The sequence below is a fragment of the Euleptes europaea genome, chromosome 13, assembly GCF_029931775.1.
Source record: "Euleptes europaea isolate rEulEur1 chromosome 13, rEulEur1.hap1, whole genome shotgun sequence".
In the NCBI taxonomy this organism is placed as follows: domain Eukaryota; kingdom Metazoa; phylum Chordata; class Lepidosauria; order Squamata; family Sphaerodactylidae; genus Euleptes; species Euleptes europaea.
Window position 1 is genome coordinate 60,287,206 of NC_079324.1, and position 20,081 is coordinate 60,307,286.

Below are 20,081 nucleotides of genomic sequence, written 5' to 3' on the forward strand. Positions count from 1 at the left end.
CCCCCCTTTTGTGGGATTCTAGACTAGTCCTCCTGCCGCTGTTCCATCATATCCTTTTTACCTCAGTCAACCAAGTGGAAGCCAAAACTCTTTAGTGTCTGACATTTCAGGTACCAGTAATTGCTAATACTTTTTTGTTTTTTTTGTTATAGTGGTGAAATGTTATGTGCGAAGGTAAAAATGTGTGGTGATCGCCTTTGTGCGTGTGAACTTTTGTATTGTATACTGTATGAGATCCCGAGGCCTTAGGTGCTTTCGGATCGCTCTGATTTCAGGGCATCTGTAGCACAGTTCTATGCATGTTTGAATGAGAAGTAAGTCCTGCAGATTCAGTGGGACTTCAGGGGTCCACAAATCTTGGCAAGGCTTGAACACATGAAGCTGCCTTATACTGAATCAGACCCTTGGTCCATCAAGGTCAGTATTGTCTACTCAGACTGGCAGTGGCTCTCCAGGGTCTAGGGGAGAGGTCTTTCACATCACCTACTTGCCTAGTCCCTTTAACTGGAGATGCCAGGGATTGAACCTGGGACCTTCTGCATGCCAAGCAGATGCTCTACCACTGAGCCACCGCTTGATAGGCAACTGTAGTTTCTAGTAGCCAGCAGATCTTGGGTTTCTTGCTTCTGCCCTCCAAAGGAGAGCAGTAAGTACATCCAGCAAGAGTTTTGTATGGGGAAACCAGTGGGCAGATTGTGTGTACGTAGTTACCTCTGACCCTGTGTCCCGATACATGGCCCAGAACCATTTTGAAAGAGGTAGTTTCCATCTTCCCATGTTGCTGATGGTTTTTACACAATCGGTAAAGTGTACTGGTGGCTTCCTATCCGAGTCACCATAGTAGCATGTTTAGTCTCTGCTGGCAGGCTGGCAACAGTATTTGTGGACCCTAACAAGTGTGTGTAGGACTGACACCCAGCTTTCTTTAGATTGCCCTCTTACAGATAGCGAAGATGGATTTAAATGGAGGTTGTATTGATATACTGTTAAGTACCAATATTCTTATTACATTCTTGACTCCAGTTTCCCCAGAGTTCTCTGCAATATTAATATGTTACCTTTATCACTGTTTCATGTCAAACCCTGTTGTTGTTAAAGCTCAGAAGCCTAATATTTCAGACATGAGGATTTCATAAGCTTCTGAATTTATGCTTGCAATGTGAAAATTGAAAAAAAAAGTCATGTCAGCTTCACATATCCTTTTAAAACAGAAGTAACTTTGAATTTTTCTTCTTCTTTCAGGACTGACGTACTGGAAACTAGATGAAAAGGAAACGTACCTCTCTTTGCCTGAGAATTTTGGGAATGAATTTAATACATATCCAGCTACGGTGTCCCCAGAACAGGTATCTTTTTGTTTTGTTTTGCTGGCTGCTAGAAACTGCTTATTTGCTCTTAGGTTCATTTTGCTGTTCACATCAGTTGCAATGCTTTTACTGCTGATGAGTCATTTCATGGAGTCTGAGGACCAAGCCTCCTTCCTCTGAAATATACTGTCCCCCTCCCATGATTTTGGGCATCTGAAAAGGCAGACTGCTAAATTTTGAATGTTCTATTACAATGATTTTTATGGTATCTTCCTTTTAAGTGCCATTTTCAGACTGAAAGGTGGGATTTCCCAACTTGGTCTCCTAATATTGTTGGAGTCACCAGCTGATAAAGGCTCAATCATCCAGAAAATTGATCCTAGCAAGAGTGGGCTTTTTTGTTATTGTTGGGCATTTATCTAGTATTGTCAGTTGCTAGGTACTAAACAGAAAGAAGGGACCGCCTTTGCTTAGAGGAACAGAAGCTGGCTGAGACAAGAGTTAAGGGACCAAGTCCAGGCTGGACAAAATGGTAGCCTAGAGATCAAACAAAGCTTTGTTTAAGATGAGAATTATGGCTTTAAAGGAGTTCATGGAAGTGACTAAGTGGAACAGGGAAGATGTGAGAGCCAGAGGTGAGAGCCATAATGAAAACACAGAGCTGAAATAACTTGTGCTGACACAGAGAGAATGAGGGGGAGAAATGGGAGACATGTAAACACCCCCATGCTAGAAGTGGTTGATTAAAGTGACAGGGAGTTGCCCAGTGTTGAGACGCAAGAAGATCACCTCCTTCCGTCTTCACAGATGTTTCCGAGAATGTCATGGTTCTTTGTAACTGAGTATCTTTATCTGCAACAGCTCTTGTGCCACCATTTTATACACAAATCTGTGATTCACGTTGGCTGTTGCAAATTGTTCTTGTTGACAGGAGGGCTGGATGCTGTCTGGAGAGGTTCTGTTTTATACAGCTTAGCTGCCATCTTTCTGAAATCTAAAGCCAGTAATATAAAGGCAGGGAAGAAGATTCCTTCGAATAATTGCATTCTGACTTCAGATAATAAATCAGAAAGCCTGTAAAAAGAGAGAGCCGAGAGTGCCACTGAATCTCTGTATCGTTTCTGTGATTTACAATGTTATTATGTTTACCTAGCTGGTCAAATAAGGTTCAGTGCCTGAAAACTCAAGGCATAGGGGAAATTATGGCTTTTCTTTTAAAAAGTAGAGCGGTTGTGATTTGGAGCATTTGCACTTGGAGCATTGTCCTTCTGTCCGTCTAATTCTGCCAGTCCTATTTCTCCATGGATGATAGCAAAGTCCCATGTTCCAGTCTGCAATTTTGTTGTGCATTATGTGCTACTGACTTCATAGGCTGTCAGCAGGAACTGTAGTGGTAAGATTGAAGGAACCATTCAGATCTCTTCTGCCATTTGCCTGAGAGTGATTTCTGCCTCCCTTCCTTGGTTTTCAAGGAGAAGCGGCACAAGCACCCGTGTGGCAGAACTCCATTCTCCAGGGTGACTTTTCAGTAGAATTTGATGGGAACATCTGGTGGAAGCTGTCACTTATCCTTTATTTTTTATAACCTCTTCAGAAAGGGGGGGAGCTGCTGCCATTAACGATGTATGGAGCCAGCCCTGTCCAGAGATTCTTGACGGCCACATAATGTCAGAATTGGTGTGTGTGTGTGTGAGAAGATATCTGTTCTGGAAGGGGAGGTATCAGAAGTCAATGTGAAACAGCAGAGGGTTTTAAGCATGTTAACCTAAATAAAGGTGTCTATATTTAATTTTAATACAGTTTGAATGTGATAAAACTCTTAAAGCACCTATGTCTATGTCCATCCTCTCCAGGATCGGAGGAGCATGCCTAATATATTAGGTGCTGTGGAACACAGGCAGGAGAATGCTGCTGCATTCGTCTTGTTTGTGGGCTTCCTAGAGGCACCTGGTTGGCCACTGTGTGAACAGACTGCTGGACTTGATGGGCCTTGGTCTGATCCAGCAGGGCTTTTCTTATGTTCTTATGTTCTTGTTGAGTATCTGACACCTATGAGACCACAAGATGGAGGGCGTCAAGAAACCAGATACCCCTAAAATGTGCCTGTATTCCGTTTCAGCGGAGCATTCTCTTCCCCAGGGAACACTTGCACTAAATGTTAATGTCATTTGTATCTGTGTGCTTGTTGTTGCTGTAAACTACTGGGGGGGGGGCATGGAGCTTTTGCTTGATGGCAGAGCATCTGCTTTGCATGCAGAAGGTCCCAGGTTCAATCCCTGGCATTTGCAGTTAATATGATCAGGTAAGAGGTAACATGAGAGACCTCAGCCTGACACCGAGGCGGTGCCAGTCTTCCTAGATAAGACTGACCTTGATAGACTAATGGTCTGACCCAGCAGAAGTCAGCTTCCCATGGGAGCCAATTTTAGTTGAAACGTGAGATTAAAAATGTGCCTTTCCATTGGCTAGAACACTACATGGTAGTAATAAGTTTCCTACTAACCATCAGTGTTGAATACCTGCCGTATGTTGCTTATATCTCCATAAATGAAGGAGCTCCTGGGCCTGTATTGTCTTCTTCACTTAAAGTTGAATATTCTAGGGAAAGGGAAGTTTTGGTTTTTGATGTATTTTATATATTTTATTTTATGTACTTTATCTCTATTGTAAGTTGCCTTGAGCTCCAGATGGAAGAAAGGCAGCTAATAAATGTTTTAAATAAATTTTAAATAAATTCTAGGCCTAGGATATTGTGAGGTGGCCAGGCCCCCTACTTCCCCTTTCCCAGGCTACGGCCTTGTGGGGCTTCTCTGCACACAGGCTTTCCTTCAGTTGCCGGAACAGCTCTGGACAAAGGCCTCCTTGTGTATCCAGAGCTGTCACTATTGTGAAAGCCCTTTTTAATACACAGGTTTAGATTAAAGGCATAGCAGTCCTCCTCCCCACTGTGAATAATGGAAGCTGACCAACACCTTTTGACTGACACTTATTGTTGTTGTTATTGTTGTTTTAAGTCTTCTTCTGGCGATGAAGTGAAGCCCTCCTCCTTAAAGGAAATTTATCACAAGAAACAAAGGGAGAGCAAGCAGCTTGCTGACTGGAACTTTTCGCCCTCGCAATCCACCCACCCTCCTGAGGTAAGGATTGGTGCTTGGTAGCCCTGGATGCTTCATCGCGCTTTGGACTGGCAGTCCCATTCCAGATTCCCAAACACAGCTGAATGCTCCCTTGGCACAAGTCTGAGCAGCAGCTCTTGACAGCAAACTAAATTATGTTCAGTGTTGCACTAGTCACAGTGGTATCTGATTGTCCTGTGGTCTCCCTTTTTCTGATAAGATCCAGAACATAAGGCGAATAATGTTTATTTCATGTATCTTGTGTATTCCATTGTCACTGCCGCCATGAACTGCTTTATGCATCACCACTGTTTATTTGGTAAAAACACCATGTTTGTTTTGCAGATCCTGACGCTGGACCCAACGCTGCACATGAAACCAGGCCAGCAGAGTCCCGGACTTGCCCCACACGGCTTTTACAGGACCCCAGAGGAGGTTCCTTTTTCCCCAGACTCTATGGCAGATCCTGCTTTTTTCATTCATTCCGATCCAGATTCATTTTCGCGCATGAGTTCCGTAACATCTCCTCAATCTGCCGATTCTCCAAAATATGCTTCTAGTACAACTGCTTTTCAAGTGGACCCCTGGAACGGTTGTGCATTCCAGAATGAAGCGGAGGGCACCAGCGGTTTTTACCCAGTGGCGTTTTCTCACCCAAGTCATCACATTTCAAACACCGAGGATGAAGACAATCTAACACTAAAACCATCTTCAGCTGCACAGTCCCAGCTTCCCTCTGGTGGCAATAGTTTGGCAGGTTACAGTGTTTCACTGACGTGCGCGGAAGACCCTGTGATGCTGTCCAAGTAAGACTATCATCAGTAGCTTTTCAAATAAGGATTGCTATATTAAAACAGTGCTAGTTAAAAAGATGTTTTCTGTCCTTTCTTGAAGGCTGTTTGCTGAGTAATTTACAAGGACATTTATTATGGGCTTGTAAACAGCTGTTTCTGCCTGTAATTAATAAGAATTGCCTAAAAATAACCAGGCAGGAAAGCTTCAAAGTGATTTAATAGGGGTTTCCCCTTTGTTTAGATCACAAATAACTAGCCAAAAGTAAGTGTAGGCAGATGGACTGGCAAAAATATTTGTGGGCTAGTTCGTTTAGGAGATGTACTTGCAAGGTTGCATTACATCCACTTTACAAAATGAAAATAATTTAGACTCAGACTGGCTTCTGAGGCCATGTTAGCAGATATCAGCATGAGGTCCAATCTAGACATGATGGCTGTAGACCCTTTGATTGGTGTATAGTGTATTGCTCTTCCAAGCCCTTGAATCAAAGGGAGGCTCAGCTGACTCCTCTTTAGCTGGCAGAATGCCCTGAATAGAACAGCTTGATACTCCAAAGAGGGATATATGTGCCTTTGTTTAAATTAAAGAATGTTGTATGATAGGAAGTGCAACCTGTTCTTGCTGTTATGGCTTTTAGTCTCAGTGTGTCTGCTTTTCGTGGGTATACACAGAAGACCTTAATTAGAGGTCTTTCACATGTCCCTTGTGCTACTGATACCTTATTTTCCCCTGCATGTTACAATACAAAAGAAAGAAATAAGTGCTTGACTTGTGAGCAGATATTTTCACATGAAAATACCCAGACGGACAGATTTGGGTAATAGGAACTGTAGAAATTCCTTTTGCTCTGTATTGTCAGTGGGTTATAGTTGGAGCCCTGTTATAGTGGGAGCCCCGTGGCACAAAGTGGTAACCTGCAGTACTGCAGTCCAAGCTCTGAGTTCGATCCCAACAGAAGTTGGTTTCAGGTAGCCGGCTCAAGGTTGACTCAGCCTTCCATCCTTCTGAGGTCGGTAAAATGAGTCCTTCCAAGGTCGGTAAAATGAGCCTGCTGGGGGTAAAGGGAAGACAGCTGGGGAAGGCACTGGCAAACCACCCTGCAAACAAAGTCTGCCTAGTAAACGTTGGGATGTGACGTCACCCCATGGGTCAGGAATGACCCGGTGCTTGCACAGGGGACCTTAACCTTTTTTTAATAGTGGTATCATATCCATGGTGCCTACTTCAGAGAACTGCAGTGGAGCTTCCAAAAGCTTGAATATTCATTGTGGGTTTTGACTTACATTCTTTGATCAGGAGATCCTCCCCACCACCCCAGGTGCCAATACAGAAACTGCTGTTGGAACACTTTTCAGTTCCAATAGCGATTTGCTGTACAGGAAGGGGGGAGGGTGCTGCCGTTCAAGGAATCCCACCCCACAGTCCGGTTGGGCATGCAGGTCTTTTTCAGGCAGTTCTCTGGATCCTGACCCCTTTATATATTAAATTCCTCGGGAACCATCTTTGACCTCTGGGTGTAGTCAGATTTTAATAGATGGACTTCACTGTTGGTGTAGAAACAAAAGCCGTCTGGGTGTTTTGTGCCTCACAACTATGGCCATCCAGTAGAGTGCTAAGGTAGTATATGATGTATTTTTAATTTCAACAAACAGGATCAGGCAGAATTTGAGGGAAAAACACGCCCGCCACATCGCTGATCTACGAGCTTATTATGATTCAGAAATTCAAAGCTTAAAGCAGCAGCTGGAGACAAGCCATAAACTTCCTTTCAAAGACCTGAAGAAAATTAATCAAAGTCTTGCTGACAGGTAATACTGGAGGAGTTTGGAACAGCATGCATATTATTTTCCTGTCTCTCTTTTTTTTTAAGCTGTAGACTTGAAACCACCCTTATTATAGATCACTTGCTTCAGGTTTTAAAGAAGCGGGATGCATATTGATGGCTACATGAAAATGTAGCAGACCCTTGCAGGGGAAACCATGAAATGCCACTTGGTGGGGGATGGGTTTTCCATTTAAAATGAGTAGTCTGAACTGTTTTCCCCCCAAAGAGCAGTGTTTCTTGCTCATGTACAAACACAAAAAGCCCCATGTCTTATATGTCTTTTCAGTATTGCCTTATCTCTGGGAGCTTGGTAAATTCCATGTTTGTTGCGCTGTCCTTAGGCATATATTTTCTCTCACCTTCAGGGATAGAAGCAATGGACCTTTGGAAATCAGCATCCAAGTTTAGGTTCTAATTACTTGACCCAATTAGTTTTAATGTTTGTGTTAATCCAAGAATTTTTTGTTAAAGCTGTCCTGATAACTTTCCATTACAGTTTTGGCATCTATCTGGTTGCCTAGCAGGGCAAATTTAATATCTTAACAAATTTTTCCAATATCATCTTCATCATTTTTAATGGTATTTTTATGGTTTATTTTTTTAGATGTGATCAGTTACAGGCAACGTTGAACGACACTAATAATCGTATGCGAGCCCTTGAAAATAAGAATAACGCTTTGGAGATGGAAGTGGTAGGTGCATGGCAAGCAGTTCAGTTCAGCGAATGGTTCTCTAGCGAGAAGGCGCAAGTCCGATCTGTCCATCTGAGTTGTATGTTGATGCCAATATGTGGAGTTGTGGTTTGAATCGGAGCAGATATTACTTGCAAGGGGTACTATGTGTGTTTCTCTGAGCACTCCTTGGTTTCCCCCACCAAAAGACCAAATGTAGGTAGCGTCATTCTCATTCTATTTGGGGGGGCGAGAATCTTCCAAGCAAGAATAAGCCCGGGGAATGTTTTGGCAACCAGGTTTTCTTGAAAGTGTTATATTGCTGATTGTGCTCACTGTAAACTCACTCCCACTTATGCTTTCAAAGTGAGTATCCATTCAGTGCGTGCTGGCATGACCCTTGGCCTCCTTGTGCTTCAGACAGACTGGAGGGAGCGCTTCTCCATTGTCAGCAGCACAACCAAAGCTTTGCGAGAGCAGGTTGAAGAGGTGCGTGCTGGCAGCAAAGAGAAAGACAACACCATCAGCCGTCTGAAGAGGAGGCTCAAGGACCTGGAAGAAGCATTTGAAAAAGCCCACAAGCTGTCAGATAACAAAGACGCCAGGCTCAGAGCAGAAAACAACATGTTTCAAAACGTAAGTCAGAAAGCACACGATCATGCTGAATGCCTCTGGAGAGCTGGTGTGGTGTAGTGGTTCAGAGCAGCAGACTCTAATCTGAAGAACCGTTGATTCTCCGCTCTTCCACATAAAACCTGCTGGGTGACCTTGGGTCAGTCACAGTTCTCTCAGAACTCTCTCAGCCCCACCTACCTCACAAGGTGTCTGTTGTGGGGAGGGGGAAAGGGAAGGCGATTGTAAGCTGCTTTGAGACTCCTTAAAGGTAGAAAAAAGCAGGGTATAAAAACCAACTCTTCTTCTTCGGAGTTCTGAGTGAGTTCAGCAGATTGCTCTCTTTGTGCCGCAGAGCGGAATTCCGCTATTCCCTGGAGCTTGGTGACAGGGCCCTTTTATGGCCATTGGCAGTCTGGCTAGTCCTTTCACTGCACTTGTATGTCAGTTTTCCATGCTAAAACAGAAACCCTTTGTAGGAGGCAATTTTCGAAGAAAGAAAAGTATTGACTCTTGGAGGCATTATGGGAAGAGGAGTATTCTGTGGAGCTCCAGATGGCGAGGTGTAGATTTTCAGCTGGAGGAGACAAATCTCTGGCATCTTCTCTGCCTACCCCTGTTTCCTTTTGGGGAATTATTTAATTGTTGTCGGCCTTAAAGTCAGTACTATTGATACATAGGGAGATGATCTTTTGCATGCATTAGTGAATGACTTTTATGTAAAACTGGGTCCAAGGTAGAATTGTGATACCATCTTGCGGAACTTGTCTGTGGGACTTGCAAACTGAAATGGTAATAGAACATGTCCACACAACCACAGCTGGTTCACTACATGCTAAATTTTTATTGTAAATGGATCTTTCTGTCATTAATGTTAAATTAATTGTGGGAGAATGGGAGGCATGGATGACATACTGCGAAAATGAATTATATATGGGAGAATTTAAAGGTTATACATTGTTCTAATCCAGTTTTGAATATAATAGTATCAATGTGGAGATTTTTATTTTTAGGGGTAGTTGAATGTTCATTTAGATTACCATAATAATTAGAAATGTATAAAAGAAAGTAATGAAGGTTACTATAGGTAAACTATAAATGTATATTAATATTTTTACTTATAAAATTATTGGGTTATTTTTTTGGATTAGAAATTAAAATACAAAAGGGAGAACTGGTATATCAAAATGATAGAGGAGTGGGGAGGGGAAGTCCTTATTGTTATGATTATTTATAACTTTGAAAGGATAATGTTTATGTTATAAATATATGACATTTGATTGATTGAAGGATATGTTGTAATTAGAAAACAATAAAAATTTGAGTTAGTTATTAATGTTAAAAAATAACTTCAAAATTGACTACAACATGATTTTCCTTCTTTTAGCTTTTAGGAGAATACGAGTCCCTTGGGAAGGAACATGAAAGAGTTAAGGTAAGGGGAAACACACACACACACACAGAGGGTGCTAAAATGTGGTAGTAAGAGGTATTAGAATGGGGTGGACCACAAATGGAGGACATTTTAGAGGGTCAGAGCTCCACACTTCTAAGGGTGGCAGATTTGTAGTGTGCAATTAACTGGTGGGTGAAGTTGGGAGACAAAGTATGCAATTGGTTACTTCCTAAAAAATAAACCATTGTTGTCTGGATGATCTTTTAAATGGATCAGGAGTGTTGACACCCCGAAGTCACTAATCTAGCTGTCTAAAGCAGAATTTTGTCACACGCTAGCCTAGATCAGGCGAATTCTGGCGTATTGCATGCAAGAGACCCGCAGCCCAAAAGGCATGTGCTCTACACAGCTGTCCAGAAGCAAGGAATCCTTGCGTAAAATAGGCACCTTGAGCAAGTGAGCAAGGCAGTATGTGGAAGGGTGGAGAGAAAATCCAAGCCTACCAACCAGTTGAGTGTAGCAAAATTCTTCTTGATTCAGTATTGCTCACTGATGAAGGGAGCTTTGGCCCTTGAAAGCTCATACCCCAAAATTCTTGTTGGTCTCTAAGGTGCTACTGGAGTCGAAGCCAGCTCTTCTACTGCAAACCAGCCCCCCCTCCTGAAACATTGGTCACTATTGATGAAGTAAAACCGTCCGCTGAATTTTCACAAGTAATAGTCAAATTGGATCCAAATATCCAGCTAAATGGAAGATCTTCATTGTAATCTTTCAGTTCTGTGTCTATTTAACACTTTCTGTAAACCTAATGCCATTTTTCCCCCCTTCCCCCAGGACACGTTAAATGTAACTGAGAATAAGCTGATTGACGCACATGCTCAGATCTCTGATTTGAAAAGGTAAATGTGCCATTTAACTCTCAGCAGGAAAAATATCACCATTTGAGAGTGCACCGAGATTTCAGAGAGCGTAAAACTGCTGTTTTCTGCAGCCTTGCAAAGACGCCCATGAAGATGACTAACTTACATTGGCCTGGAGTGGGTGGGGAGGCAGGGGGGGCTCTGTACAATTTCTTGTTATTTGATTGGTAGAACCATGAATCAAAACGGACAAATTGCTTTGCGTAAACTGATCTGATTTGGGAAGTTCCTCTAAGGTCTTGGGTTTCCTGGTGCTGTTGGAGAAGAAGAAACGGTATTGCAGGACAAAGCAGCGAGAGCTGTGCACTAGCAGCAGCTGGGGACTGTCAGACCATCTTAACTGAGGACTGAAAGCTGACCAGCAAAGTTGTTAGGTCAAACTTCTGCCCTCCAAGAAAGATTTCTTCCCTTAGTTTTGTTTCTGGACAATGCTGTCGGCTTGTTTGGGCAGCAGATACAATTATGTCCCAGCAGACACCAATATCGGTATATGTGAGACCAAGGGAGGGTTGAGAATGGAACCTGCTGCGTCCTGTTCTGCCCTCTCTGTAGGAATCCCAGAGAGAGATTCCTCCCATGCCTCTGCTTAGGAGTATAGTTGGGCTGTTGGATTTTGAAAAGTTTTGCTACCTTTCTGATTAAGGATAGAAATGACACCTACAAGGACCGTACTTCTTGCAGTAGCAGTTAGGAAAATCAGAAGCGGTTCCTGTTTATCCCTCAAACGTGCCCTAACAAGCTTAAAGGTATGGGTAGTCCCCTGCGCAAGCACCGGGTCGTTCCTGGTGACATCACATCCCGACGTTTACTAGGCAGACTAAGTTTACGGGGTGGTTTGCCATTGCCTTCCCTGGTCATCTACGCTTTACCCCCAGCAAGCTGGGTACTCATTCTGCCGACCTCGGAAGGATGGAAGGCTGAGTCAACCTTGAGCCGGCTACATGAAACCGACTTCTGTCAGGATCGAACTCAGGTTGTGAGCAGAGCTTGGACTGCAGTATTGCAGCTTACCACTCTGCGCCACGGGGCTTTTGCATAACAGGCTTGGTATGATTTTTTTTTAGAGGCTCCGTGACCGTTGCAGTCTGTAAATAGAATGCTCCAAATTAGCCAATTGGGCATATGTATGGACATGAAACACTTTGCGCATATTTGTGAGGAATGTTGTTCTGCAGTGACCTCTGGTTTTAAGCAAACAAGTGGGACTGAGCTACCCTGTCAGAGTTGTTAGATCAAACTTATTTTAAATAGTTTTTTTGTAAAAGCATGTCTCTCTCCTTTCTTTAGAACAGTCTCCAAACTGGAAGCTCAGATCATGCAGCTGGAACACGAGAACCTACAAAAATTTCGACACCTTGCAGACAGTCACGTAAAAACACCTTCTGCCAAGTAAGTGAATACCCGAGCCCTTGACGCTAGTGTGACTTTAAAAGGTGCCTGCTGATTAGCATTCCTGTGTGCAGAAGAGCAAGTGCAGTGTTCAGAAACAAAGAGCCACTTTCTCTGTGCTTATGGAAGAAGAATCAAAGTTCCCTTTGACTGTCATTATGTAGGGTAAAGCCTGCTTTGGGTGGTGTGTGCAAATTGCTCCGGATGCCTAAATTGTGCTGTAACTAGGTGGCAGGACTCCTCAACAGGCATAAGAATATTTACCACTTCAGCTTGAATATACAGAGAGAGAGAGTGCATTCAGTCACATGCGGAGATGCCTTGATAATGCTCTCTTGTTAAGTCGATTCATCAGGAAAATGCAGAAAGGTCTATAAAAGACCTTGGCTTTCAGAGTTTAAAAGACTCCTTCAGTAGTCCTAAGTAATTAGCCCGGGAGTGCCTTGTAGGAAGGTTGAGTGCAGAAGGCAACTTTGAATGACAGCATGAGGACATCGAAAGCTTCTGGTAGAAAGCAGGGATCTGAAGCATTACAGGGCACACACCTTCCTAGGGCAGGTAGGGGATTTAATGTTCAGAAGCATGTCAGAATGTGAAACCTAAGCTGGCTCAGTGGTAGGGAACTCGCTTTGCATGCAGAAGGTCCCAGGTTCAATCTCCGGCATCTCTAGTTTAAAACGATCAGGCAGGTGGTGATGTGAAAGACCTCTGCCTGGGAGCCCAGAGAGCTGCTGCTAGGCTGAGTAGGCAATACTGACTTTGATGGACCAAGGGTCTGATTCAGTATAAGGCTGCTTCAAATGTGTGTTCAACTCATGGAAGAGGCTTTTTGGTTTTTTAAATCCACGATTCTCTCTTGGAAATGCACAGCTGATGCTCTGTTTACTCTTTGAAGGCCCTGGTGTCTAAAATGTATGTTGTCAAATTGGGTAAAGTCTCACCTGCTATCTGCATATTCAGAATTACAAATGCAAAAGAGATAAAGAAGAAACACAGTTAAGGAGATAAGACATTTTGGGATGTCTGTCACAATGGGGGTGGGGACTCTTAACAAGTATTGCTGATATACCATAGTGTTGTCAAATCTATAATGTGTAACAAAATGAATCTGAGAATGATGAAAAAAATTATAATTGGCCTCCAAGGTCAAAGAAGCAAATGCATTTTGCTTAAAGTAGAAGTTAAATGTCTCCTTAAAATCGAGTTTTCCCTTATGCTTTCTTTTATGTTTGCCAGAGGGGTCTGCTTCCACAAATAGCTTTATGGTGGTGTTGGTGTTTTGGGGTTTACGGTGGTTGTTAACTAATTTTGTTAGTCATCTAATGCCAGCCTGTACATTCCAAAAACAAAGTGTGAGATTTTCGCTAATACCACATTTTCTGTCCCAGCAGCAAACGCACAAACTCTGATGTCAGCAGAAGGAAATGGCTGATACCTGGTGCAGAATATTCCATCTTCACAGGCCAGCCTTTAGAAGGTGATGAGAGCCCCAAAGATAACAGGCTAGAAGATGCGTATGCTGCTTACAGGTAAGGGGAGGGACTGTTCTTCCACTTCCAGTGTTGTGGGAACCAAGGACCGTTTGCCAGTTCGGCCCCTACTGCTGGTGGACCCTGTATCAAAGGTCATAGAATAGCCCCAGTTGCTATGATCTTTTTCATGCGCCGAGCTGGAATCTGGAAGAAGATTCCTCTGGCCCTCAGCTGCTTACGTTTAATATATTTGAAGTGTGTTTCTCCATGACAATACTCTCTTGTGGCACCTTAAAGACTTACCAATCTATTGTGCTACAGCTCTCTTTGTTTTGGCTGTCATTGGACTAATACAGCTACCCTTTTGGAATTCCTCCTTGAGCGCAACTCTTGGGTCTTTTTTAAAGGTGGTTGTGGCAATGCTGAATGGGGATGATTCCCTCATGTGTTTTGTTTTGTTTAAGGAACCATTCTCCTCCAGAGAAGGACTCCTCTCCCGATCCCTCACTTACAAATGAAATGGAGAAAAAAGAAAGGGAAATGCCAGAAGCACCCATATTAAAAGCTGTTAAAGAACTTGAAGAAAGGAAGGCATCGAAAAGTTGGGGCACACAGACAGAAAAAGAGGGGGCGGCTCCCACCAACAGTAAGTTGACGTGGATTTTTCTGGGCTTCCTGAGCCAAGCTCTTTGGATAAACTTGCAGTTGCCCTCAATTGTAGGCCTGGTGGAATAGTTCCGTTTTACAACCCCTGTGGAACTCCTTAAGGTCCCGCAGGGCCCTGATGTCACTAGGGAGACTATTCCACCAGGCCGAAAAAGCCCTGGCCCTTATTGAGGGAACAAGCAGTGGTTTGGGGCTGGGGCGTTATCTGGGAGCCGGCAGCGGCTCACACGTACATCCATGTTTTTGTGCTACTGCTTGTTGCAGAATCAACCAGCCGTCGTCTGACCGTTGGATTTGATGAAGCCTCGCTCGCTGCCAGTCGGTCCCCAGAGAAAGGCAAAGACAGGCACAAAAGATACAGCTCGCCTTGTGGCCAGAGGTCCTCATCTCTCCCCCCTTCCAATAGGAAGTCAAACACTCCAAGTAAGAGTTGCAGGAGATCCTGTTTACAGGCAGGCTATTTATTTGTGAAAATGGTTGTGTGGGAGAGAGTGAGGACGCAGGTTGTGCCGTGTTGATGGGCACCCCCATATGACAGTGGTCTACCCAGCGAGTTCTGTTGGAGGTCTATTTTGAGGGTGGGGAGACAAGGAGGCCCTAGTCCCCAAAGAGGACTTCCTCTGCATGCTGTCTGCAGGTTGTGGGGGGGGGAGCTCATACTTCTCTGGGGGCTGCATTTGGACCAGGGGCTTCCTCTTACTGGCCTCTAAGCAACCTCCTTGTGACGAAATACACTTAACCCAGGAAGACTGAAATGCATACGGTACGATCTGAGTTGTAACAAGCCATTTCTCTCAGCAGCAAGGAGAGAGATAATGCTGGCTCCAGCTGCTGTGACGTGCAGCCCGAAACGGTCTCCGAAAGAGAACCTGTCTCCAGGATTTAGTTACTTGCTCAGCAGAAATGAGAACACTGTGACAAGGTAACCGTCCTATCAATACAAGCTTGGGTTGGGGGCCCTTGCCTGCATGTGCAGATAACCGTGTGTTCCAGATTTGCATGGATAGTCCCATAAAAGCAAGCTGTGACCAAGGGAATCATGGGAGCAGCAGCAGAAGGCCACCCATCCGCTTTGGAATAGCCTCTGGGCAGGCTGCTGCCTTGTGAAGGGGTACCTCTGTGAAGTCTCTGTCCCCTGCTTAGGATCGATGCAGTCTATACAATGCACACGGTCCTTATGGGCATTTGGTGGGTTAGTGCCAATCAGTCGTTCCTACCTGAGCATGGAGGGGTCGTGGCTCGGGTAGAGCATCTGCTTGGCATGCAGAAGGTTCCAGGTTCAATGCCCGGCATCTCCAGTTAAGGGTCTAGGCAAGTAGGTGATGTGAAAGACTTCAGCCTGAGACCCTGGAGAGCCGCCGCCGGTCTGAGGAGACAATACTGATTTTGATGGACCAAGGGTCTGATTCAGTATCAGACGGCTTCATGTGTTCATAAGGAAGTTTAAGCTGATAGTTGTGTACGTTATTAAATCCAGCGGGGAAATTACAGTAGACTCCTTCCATCTAGCAATTTCCTGTGCTGGCAAAGGGCGTTATCTGGTCAGCATTCAAAGATGGGAGAAGGAAAAGCTCTTGACAAGAACACTCTCCTCCCCCAAAAAACTCTAGGTTTGATATCCTCCTGGATGAGTTGGAAAATGCTCCACCTGCCTCACAACACAGCAACCCACGGAAAAGGCTCCAGTTTCTTTCCATAGGTGACACAGAAGGTAAATTTTCACCGTAGGTGGGTTCTGGTTTTTGTTTTGTAAAATAAATGAATAAATAAACAATTGTCAATTTGCCATGTCAGAACATTTTGCATCGATGAGGCTGGGAGTGTGTGTGTTAGCGTGTGTGTCTGTCTTCATAATGTGCACGTTTCATGGAGCTCCCAAAAGCCATTAATGCTGATGTGCTCTTTCTAAAATCCCCCCTCCCCACATCTGAATTCTTTGCATGGCAATCAGTAGCTGCTGTCCTGAAGTGCTGAAATTGTTGGGCGCTTGCTGTTAGCTTGAGTGGAATCAAATATGCTGTGGAGTAGCATAAGATCGGTTTCTAATTACAGTTGTGATAAACCAGCATTAAACCCTGCTGTGTGGGATTCAGCAGACTGTTATGCAACATGGCAGTGCACAGATCTGAGACTGTAAGCTCCTCGGGGCCAGAGTTCTTCTGCTCTGTAAAATGAAATGCCCATTGATGACTAAAAAAAATAGTAGGGGTCTCCCCCTGGGTTCAAGTCCTGCTTAGCCATGATGTTTACCTGGTGACATTTGGCCAGTCACAAACACTCGACATAACCCAACCGCTCACAATTGCTCTTGAGGCAAAATGGGACAGCCCCCATGTGTGCTGTCCTCTGCTCCTTGGAGAAAGGGTATAAATGTACCCTGCAGTGTCTCCCACACAGCAGGGTACATTTAATGCATCCCATGCTCAAAATGTGTGTGGATGCAGTTTTTCTTTGTAAACAACCACTTTAATTTTCTAAGCGTGAAAACAGAGATTAGCAGCTAGCTTGAGTGTTTTAACATTATGCCAATTAATCTTTCCAGATATCCATTTCTTACTGTAAGTTGTAATTATTTTGTTATACAATATGCCCTCGCATTTTGCTGATTCATGACTTGTTATATCACTTATCTGTCGTCCATGGTCCTGCTATCTGAAGCAGCCTTCAGCCTGTTATTACTTCCATCATTATAACCATTATAATGTTTTGCAAGAAAGTTGGGCTGGTGTTTGGTACTGGGATGTAGCAGACCTCTTCCCTCTCTCCCCCCCCCCTGCAGTGTTTGCATATTTTGCCATTTTCAGTGATCCCAGGAATGGAACCCCTCGAATGGCAAAAGTCTATGAAAATACCGTATATACTCGGGTATAAGCCGACCCGAGTATAAGCCGACCCCCCAAATTTGAGGCCAGAAAAGGGAATTTCTTATTGACCCGCGTATAAGCCGAGGGTCAATAAGAAATTCCCTTTACCGGCAATGCTGCGCTCTAAAATGGCGACCGCCATTTTAGAGCGCAGGGCCCCTGCCCCAGGTCGCCCTCCCGCCGGCCTCCCGGGCCCTCCCAACCCACCCCAACCCACCCCGACCCCAGTGCCATCCAAGGGGAGGGGGAAGAGCACCTGAACCCCCTACTTACCGGGAGACGAGGCGCCTGAGCGGCGGCGGAGCGGCCGGCAGGGGCCTCCTGCCAGCCCAGGAAGGCCCCTGCCGGCTTAAGGAACGTGCCCGGCCGCGTGGGTGGCGCAGCGCGGCCGGCAGGGGCCTCCTGTCGGCCCAGGAAGGCCCCTGCCGGCCGGAGGAAGTCTCCCGGGCGCCTGAGAGCCGGCGGAGCGGCCGGCAGGGATCTCCTGCCGGCCCAGGAAGGCTCCTGCCGGCTAAAAGAACGCGCCCGGGTGCGTGGGCGGCGGCAGCGCGGCCGGCAGGGGCCTCCTGCCGGCCCCTCCAGGCCCCTGCCAGCCGGAGGAAGGCTCCCGGGCGCGGCAACAATGGCGGTAAGTTCCCCCCTCCCTCCTCCCTCCTCCCCCCTCCCCTCCCGTATTGACCCGCGTATAAGCCTAGTCCGGCTTTTTCAGCCCTTTTTTTGGACTGAAAAACTCGGCTTATACGTGAGTATATATGGTAAGACAAGGCTGATATCCTGTAGCATGATATAATGAGTGAATTTGGAGTTGCTTGTCTTAATTTTAACTTTTTTGACCATTTTGTGTCATAAAAGGTTCAAAATAGACATGCCGTATTATTGTACAAAGGACTTTATTGCAGGTAGATTAAGGGTTTTGAATGTGCACAGAATGTGCATATGTACGTGCTGTCAAGTTGCAACTGACATGGCGACCCCAGAAAGGGGCTTTCAGGGCTTCTGAAGTGAGCTGTGACTCACGAAAGCTCATACCCTGCCAGAAATTTTGTTAGTCTTTAAGGTTCTACTGGACTCTTGCTCTTTTCTGTACTGTTCACTGACCCATAGAGAGCTGATGACCCTGTGTTTCCTTGTTCTATTGCTGTCTAGAAACGCAGCACCACAGCCCAGGCAAAGACGGCCGTGCAACGTATCCCCCTCGCGCCGATTCTTTGCATGCAGGAGCCGAGAGAGGCGCGGTGGGGCCAGTGAGGGGAGAAGAGATCTCTGCACTTGTGAGCGAGCCCATCCCACCTTCAGCGGTACCAGCTTATACGGCAGATGTCAAATATGTTTCAAGGATCAAGACTTTGGCGGAAACGGAGAAGCTCTTTGACGAGCTCACGCATGAAAAACAACAGGTAGAAGCCAAGGGCTTTGGCAGCAGCTTCTTTTCTACATTTTGTCGTTAAAGCTACGGCGTGTTGCCAGACTAGGCTGTCCTGCCTTCTTGATTACCAGCTACTCTTGTCACTGAGGGCTGGTCACACATCCCACAGTTTGCAGACAGGTTAAAAATCCCCACCCCCAGAGAGACAGGCAACAAGTCTGTTAAACTTCATCACAGATGCTATTAGCCAGGTGGGCAGGTTCATGCATTTGATGCAATGTCACTAGAATTCCCCTATCCCCAAATCTCTCTCCTCTTTTCTTCCCCCTGCCTGACTGTGGAATCTCATTCAGAACTATTTAATGGGGAAATAAAACTTCCAATAAATAACAAAAAGGGATCCCTTGATATGGGCAGATATATTCACACGAGACAGGATGGTACTGTCCTACCCTGAAAATGGTTCCTGGTTTTCTCACAGGCACTATCACATTTAGGTTTATTCTGATTCTTGAATGTTTCCTACTTGTTACTAGATTGAGGCGCAGTTGAGCCGGATACCTGGTACAGGAGTGAGAATGACTCTGCAAGCAAGGTTAAATCAGGTAGAAAATCTCTTTTAGTTACACCTTTGAGGGTTGTGTGTATGTCTTTCAGTCTTGCAGCTGAATCCCAAGTGATATATGGAAGGGACCCGTCCCCGAGAAAACTGGTGAAAGGTATTGTGTAATCCTGGCATTCCATTTTAAAAGGACGAAGTCTTCCCTTTCCCAGCTCCAAAACTAAACATTGTGTTTTCTTCTTCTCTTCAGGAAGCCTTGGAAGATCGCTTGGAAAGGATCAATAGAGAACTGGGGTCCATCCGCATGATCTTAAAGAAATTCCATGTTTTGCGCACCTCTGCAAATACCTGAAATGTCTTTATTTAAATTCCAGATGTCCTTTTGTTTGCACTAAAGCATAATAATTATGCACTCTGGAAATGCAGCCCGTTTTGTATTTTTGTAAAAAAAACAAAAACCCTCCAGCCCTTATGCAATCATGTACCCCTTTACACACAGCAATATTTTGTATTGAGTCACATATATTTTAAGACCTATTTTTCTTACACCTGAAGGAATCAATCTGTCAATTCTGTATTTTGCTACTTTTTAAGAAGTGTTTATAGTTTTCCCCCCCTGAAAATGAGGGACACGAATTCTTTATAAGAATCAAGAAACAAAGAGACAGCTTCTTTTCAAAGGATTATCATGTTGAAATCGTTTTTGGCAGTGACCTCTGCTCATCATTTTTATAGAGCAACAAACCTGTCTTGTAAAGTAAGATATGACAAAGTATTGCGTTTTTTATTCCCACTGAATATGACACACAGCTTCTTGTGACGTGAGCGCCAATGTGACATTCACATTTTGTAACTTGTTTCACAAACACCTGTCTTCCGTTTCAGTATTTTCGAGAGGAAAGCCCGTTTTAAGTATTGCGTACATGAAATGAAGCAACTAACATTATTATTCTCTCTTCCTTTTTAAAAAGTATTTTTATTTTGCATGTTCGCTGCAGAAGCATTTCATTAAAACGTCATTGACTAAAGTGAAAAAGTCCACGTTGTTTTTCAATCCTGCGGTGAACTTGTAGGGTTCTGGCTTCATGATATAATCCAGAAACTGTGACGTCCTTTTGCA

The 20,081-nt window shown here is 44.6% G+C and overlaps 1 protein-coding gene across 1 annotated transcript in view; it reads left to right on the forward strand.

The window, feature by feature from the left end:
- Positions 1–19,819, forward strand: part of MPHOSPH9 (M-phase phosphoprotein 9) — a 35,895-nt gene extending 16,076 nt beyond the window's left edge. The window contains exons 7-24 of the mRNA XM_056859666.1: positions 23–110; positions 1,243–1,346; positions 4,322–4,444; positions 4,769–5,229; positions 6,871–7,026; positions 7,648–7,735; positions 8,135–8,350; positions 9,714–9,761; positions 10,557–10,621; positions 11,930–12,031; positions 13,423–13,560; positions 13,968–14,149; positions 14,434–14,598; positions 14,968–15,091; positions 15,780–15,880; positions 18,180–18,430; positions 18,936–19,004; positions 19,212–19,819. Of these exons, the coding sequence (XP_056715644.1) occupies positions 23–110; positions 1,243–1,346; positions 4,322–4,444; positions 4,769–5,229; positions 6,871–7,026; positions 7,648–7,735; positions 8,135–8,350; positions 9,714–9,761; positions 10,557–10,621; positions 11,930–12,031; positions 13,423–13,560; positions 13,968–14,149; positions 14,434–14,598; positions 14,968–15,091; positions 15,780–15,880; positions 18,180–18,430; positions 18,936–19,004; positions 19,212–19,313 (2,583 nt within the window). The 3' untranslated portion in view covers positions 19,314–19,819. The remainder of the gene's footprint in view (positions 1–22; positions 111–1,242; positions 1,347–4,321; positions 4,445–4,768; positions 5,230–6,870; positions 7,027–7,647; positions 7,736–8,134; positions 8,351–9,713; positions 9,762–10,556; positions 10,622–11,929; positions 12,032–13,422; positions 13,561–13,967; positions 14,150–14,433; positions 14,599–14,967; positions 15,092–15,779; positions 15,881–18,179; positions 18,431–18,935; positions 19,005–19,211) is intronic.
- The last annotated feature ends 262 nt before the right edge of the window (positions 19,820–20,081 follow it).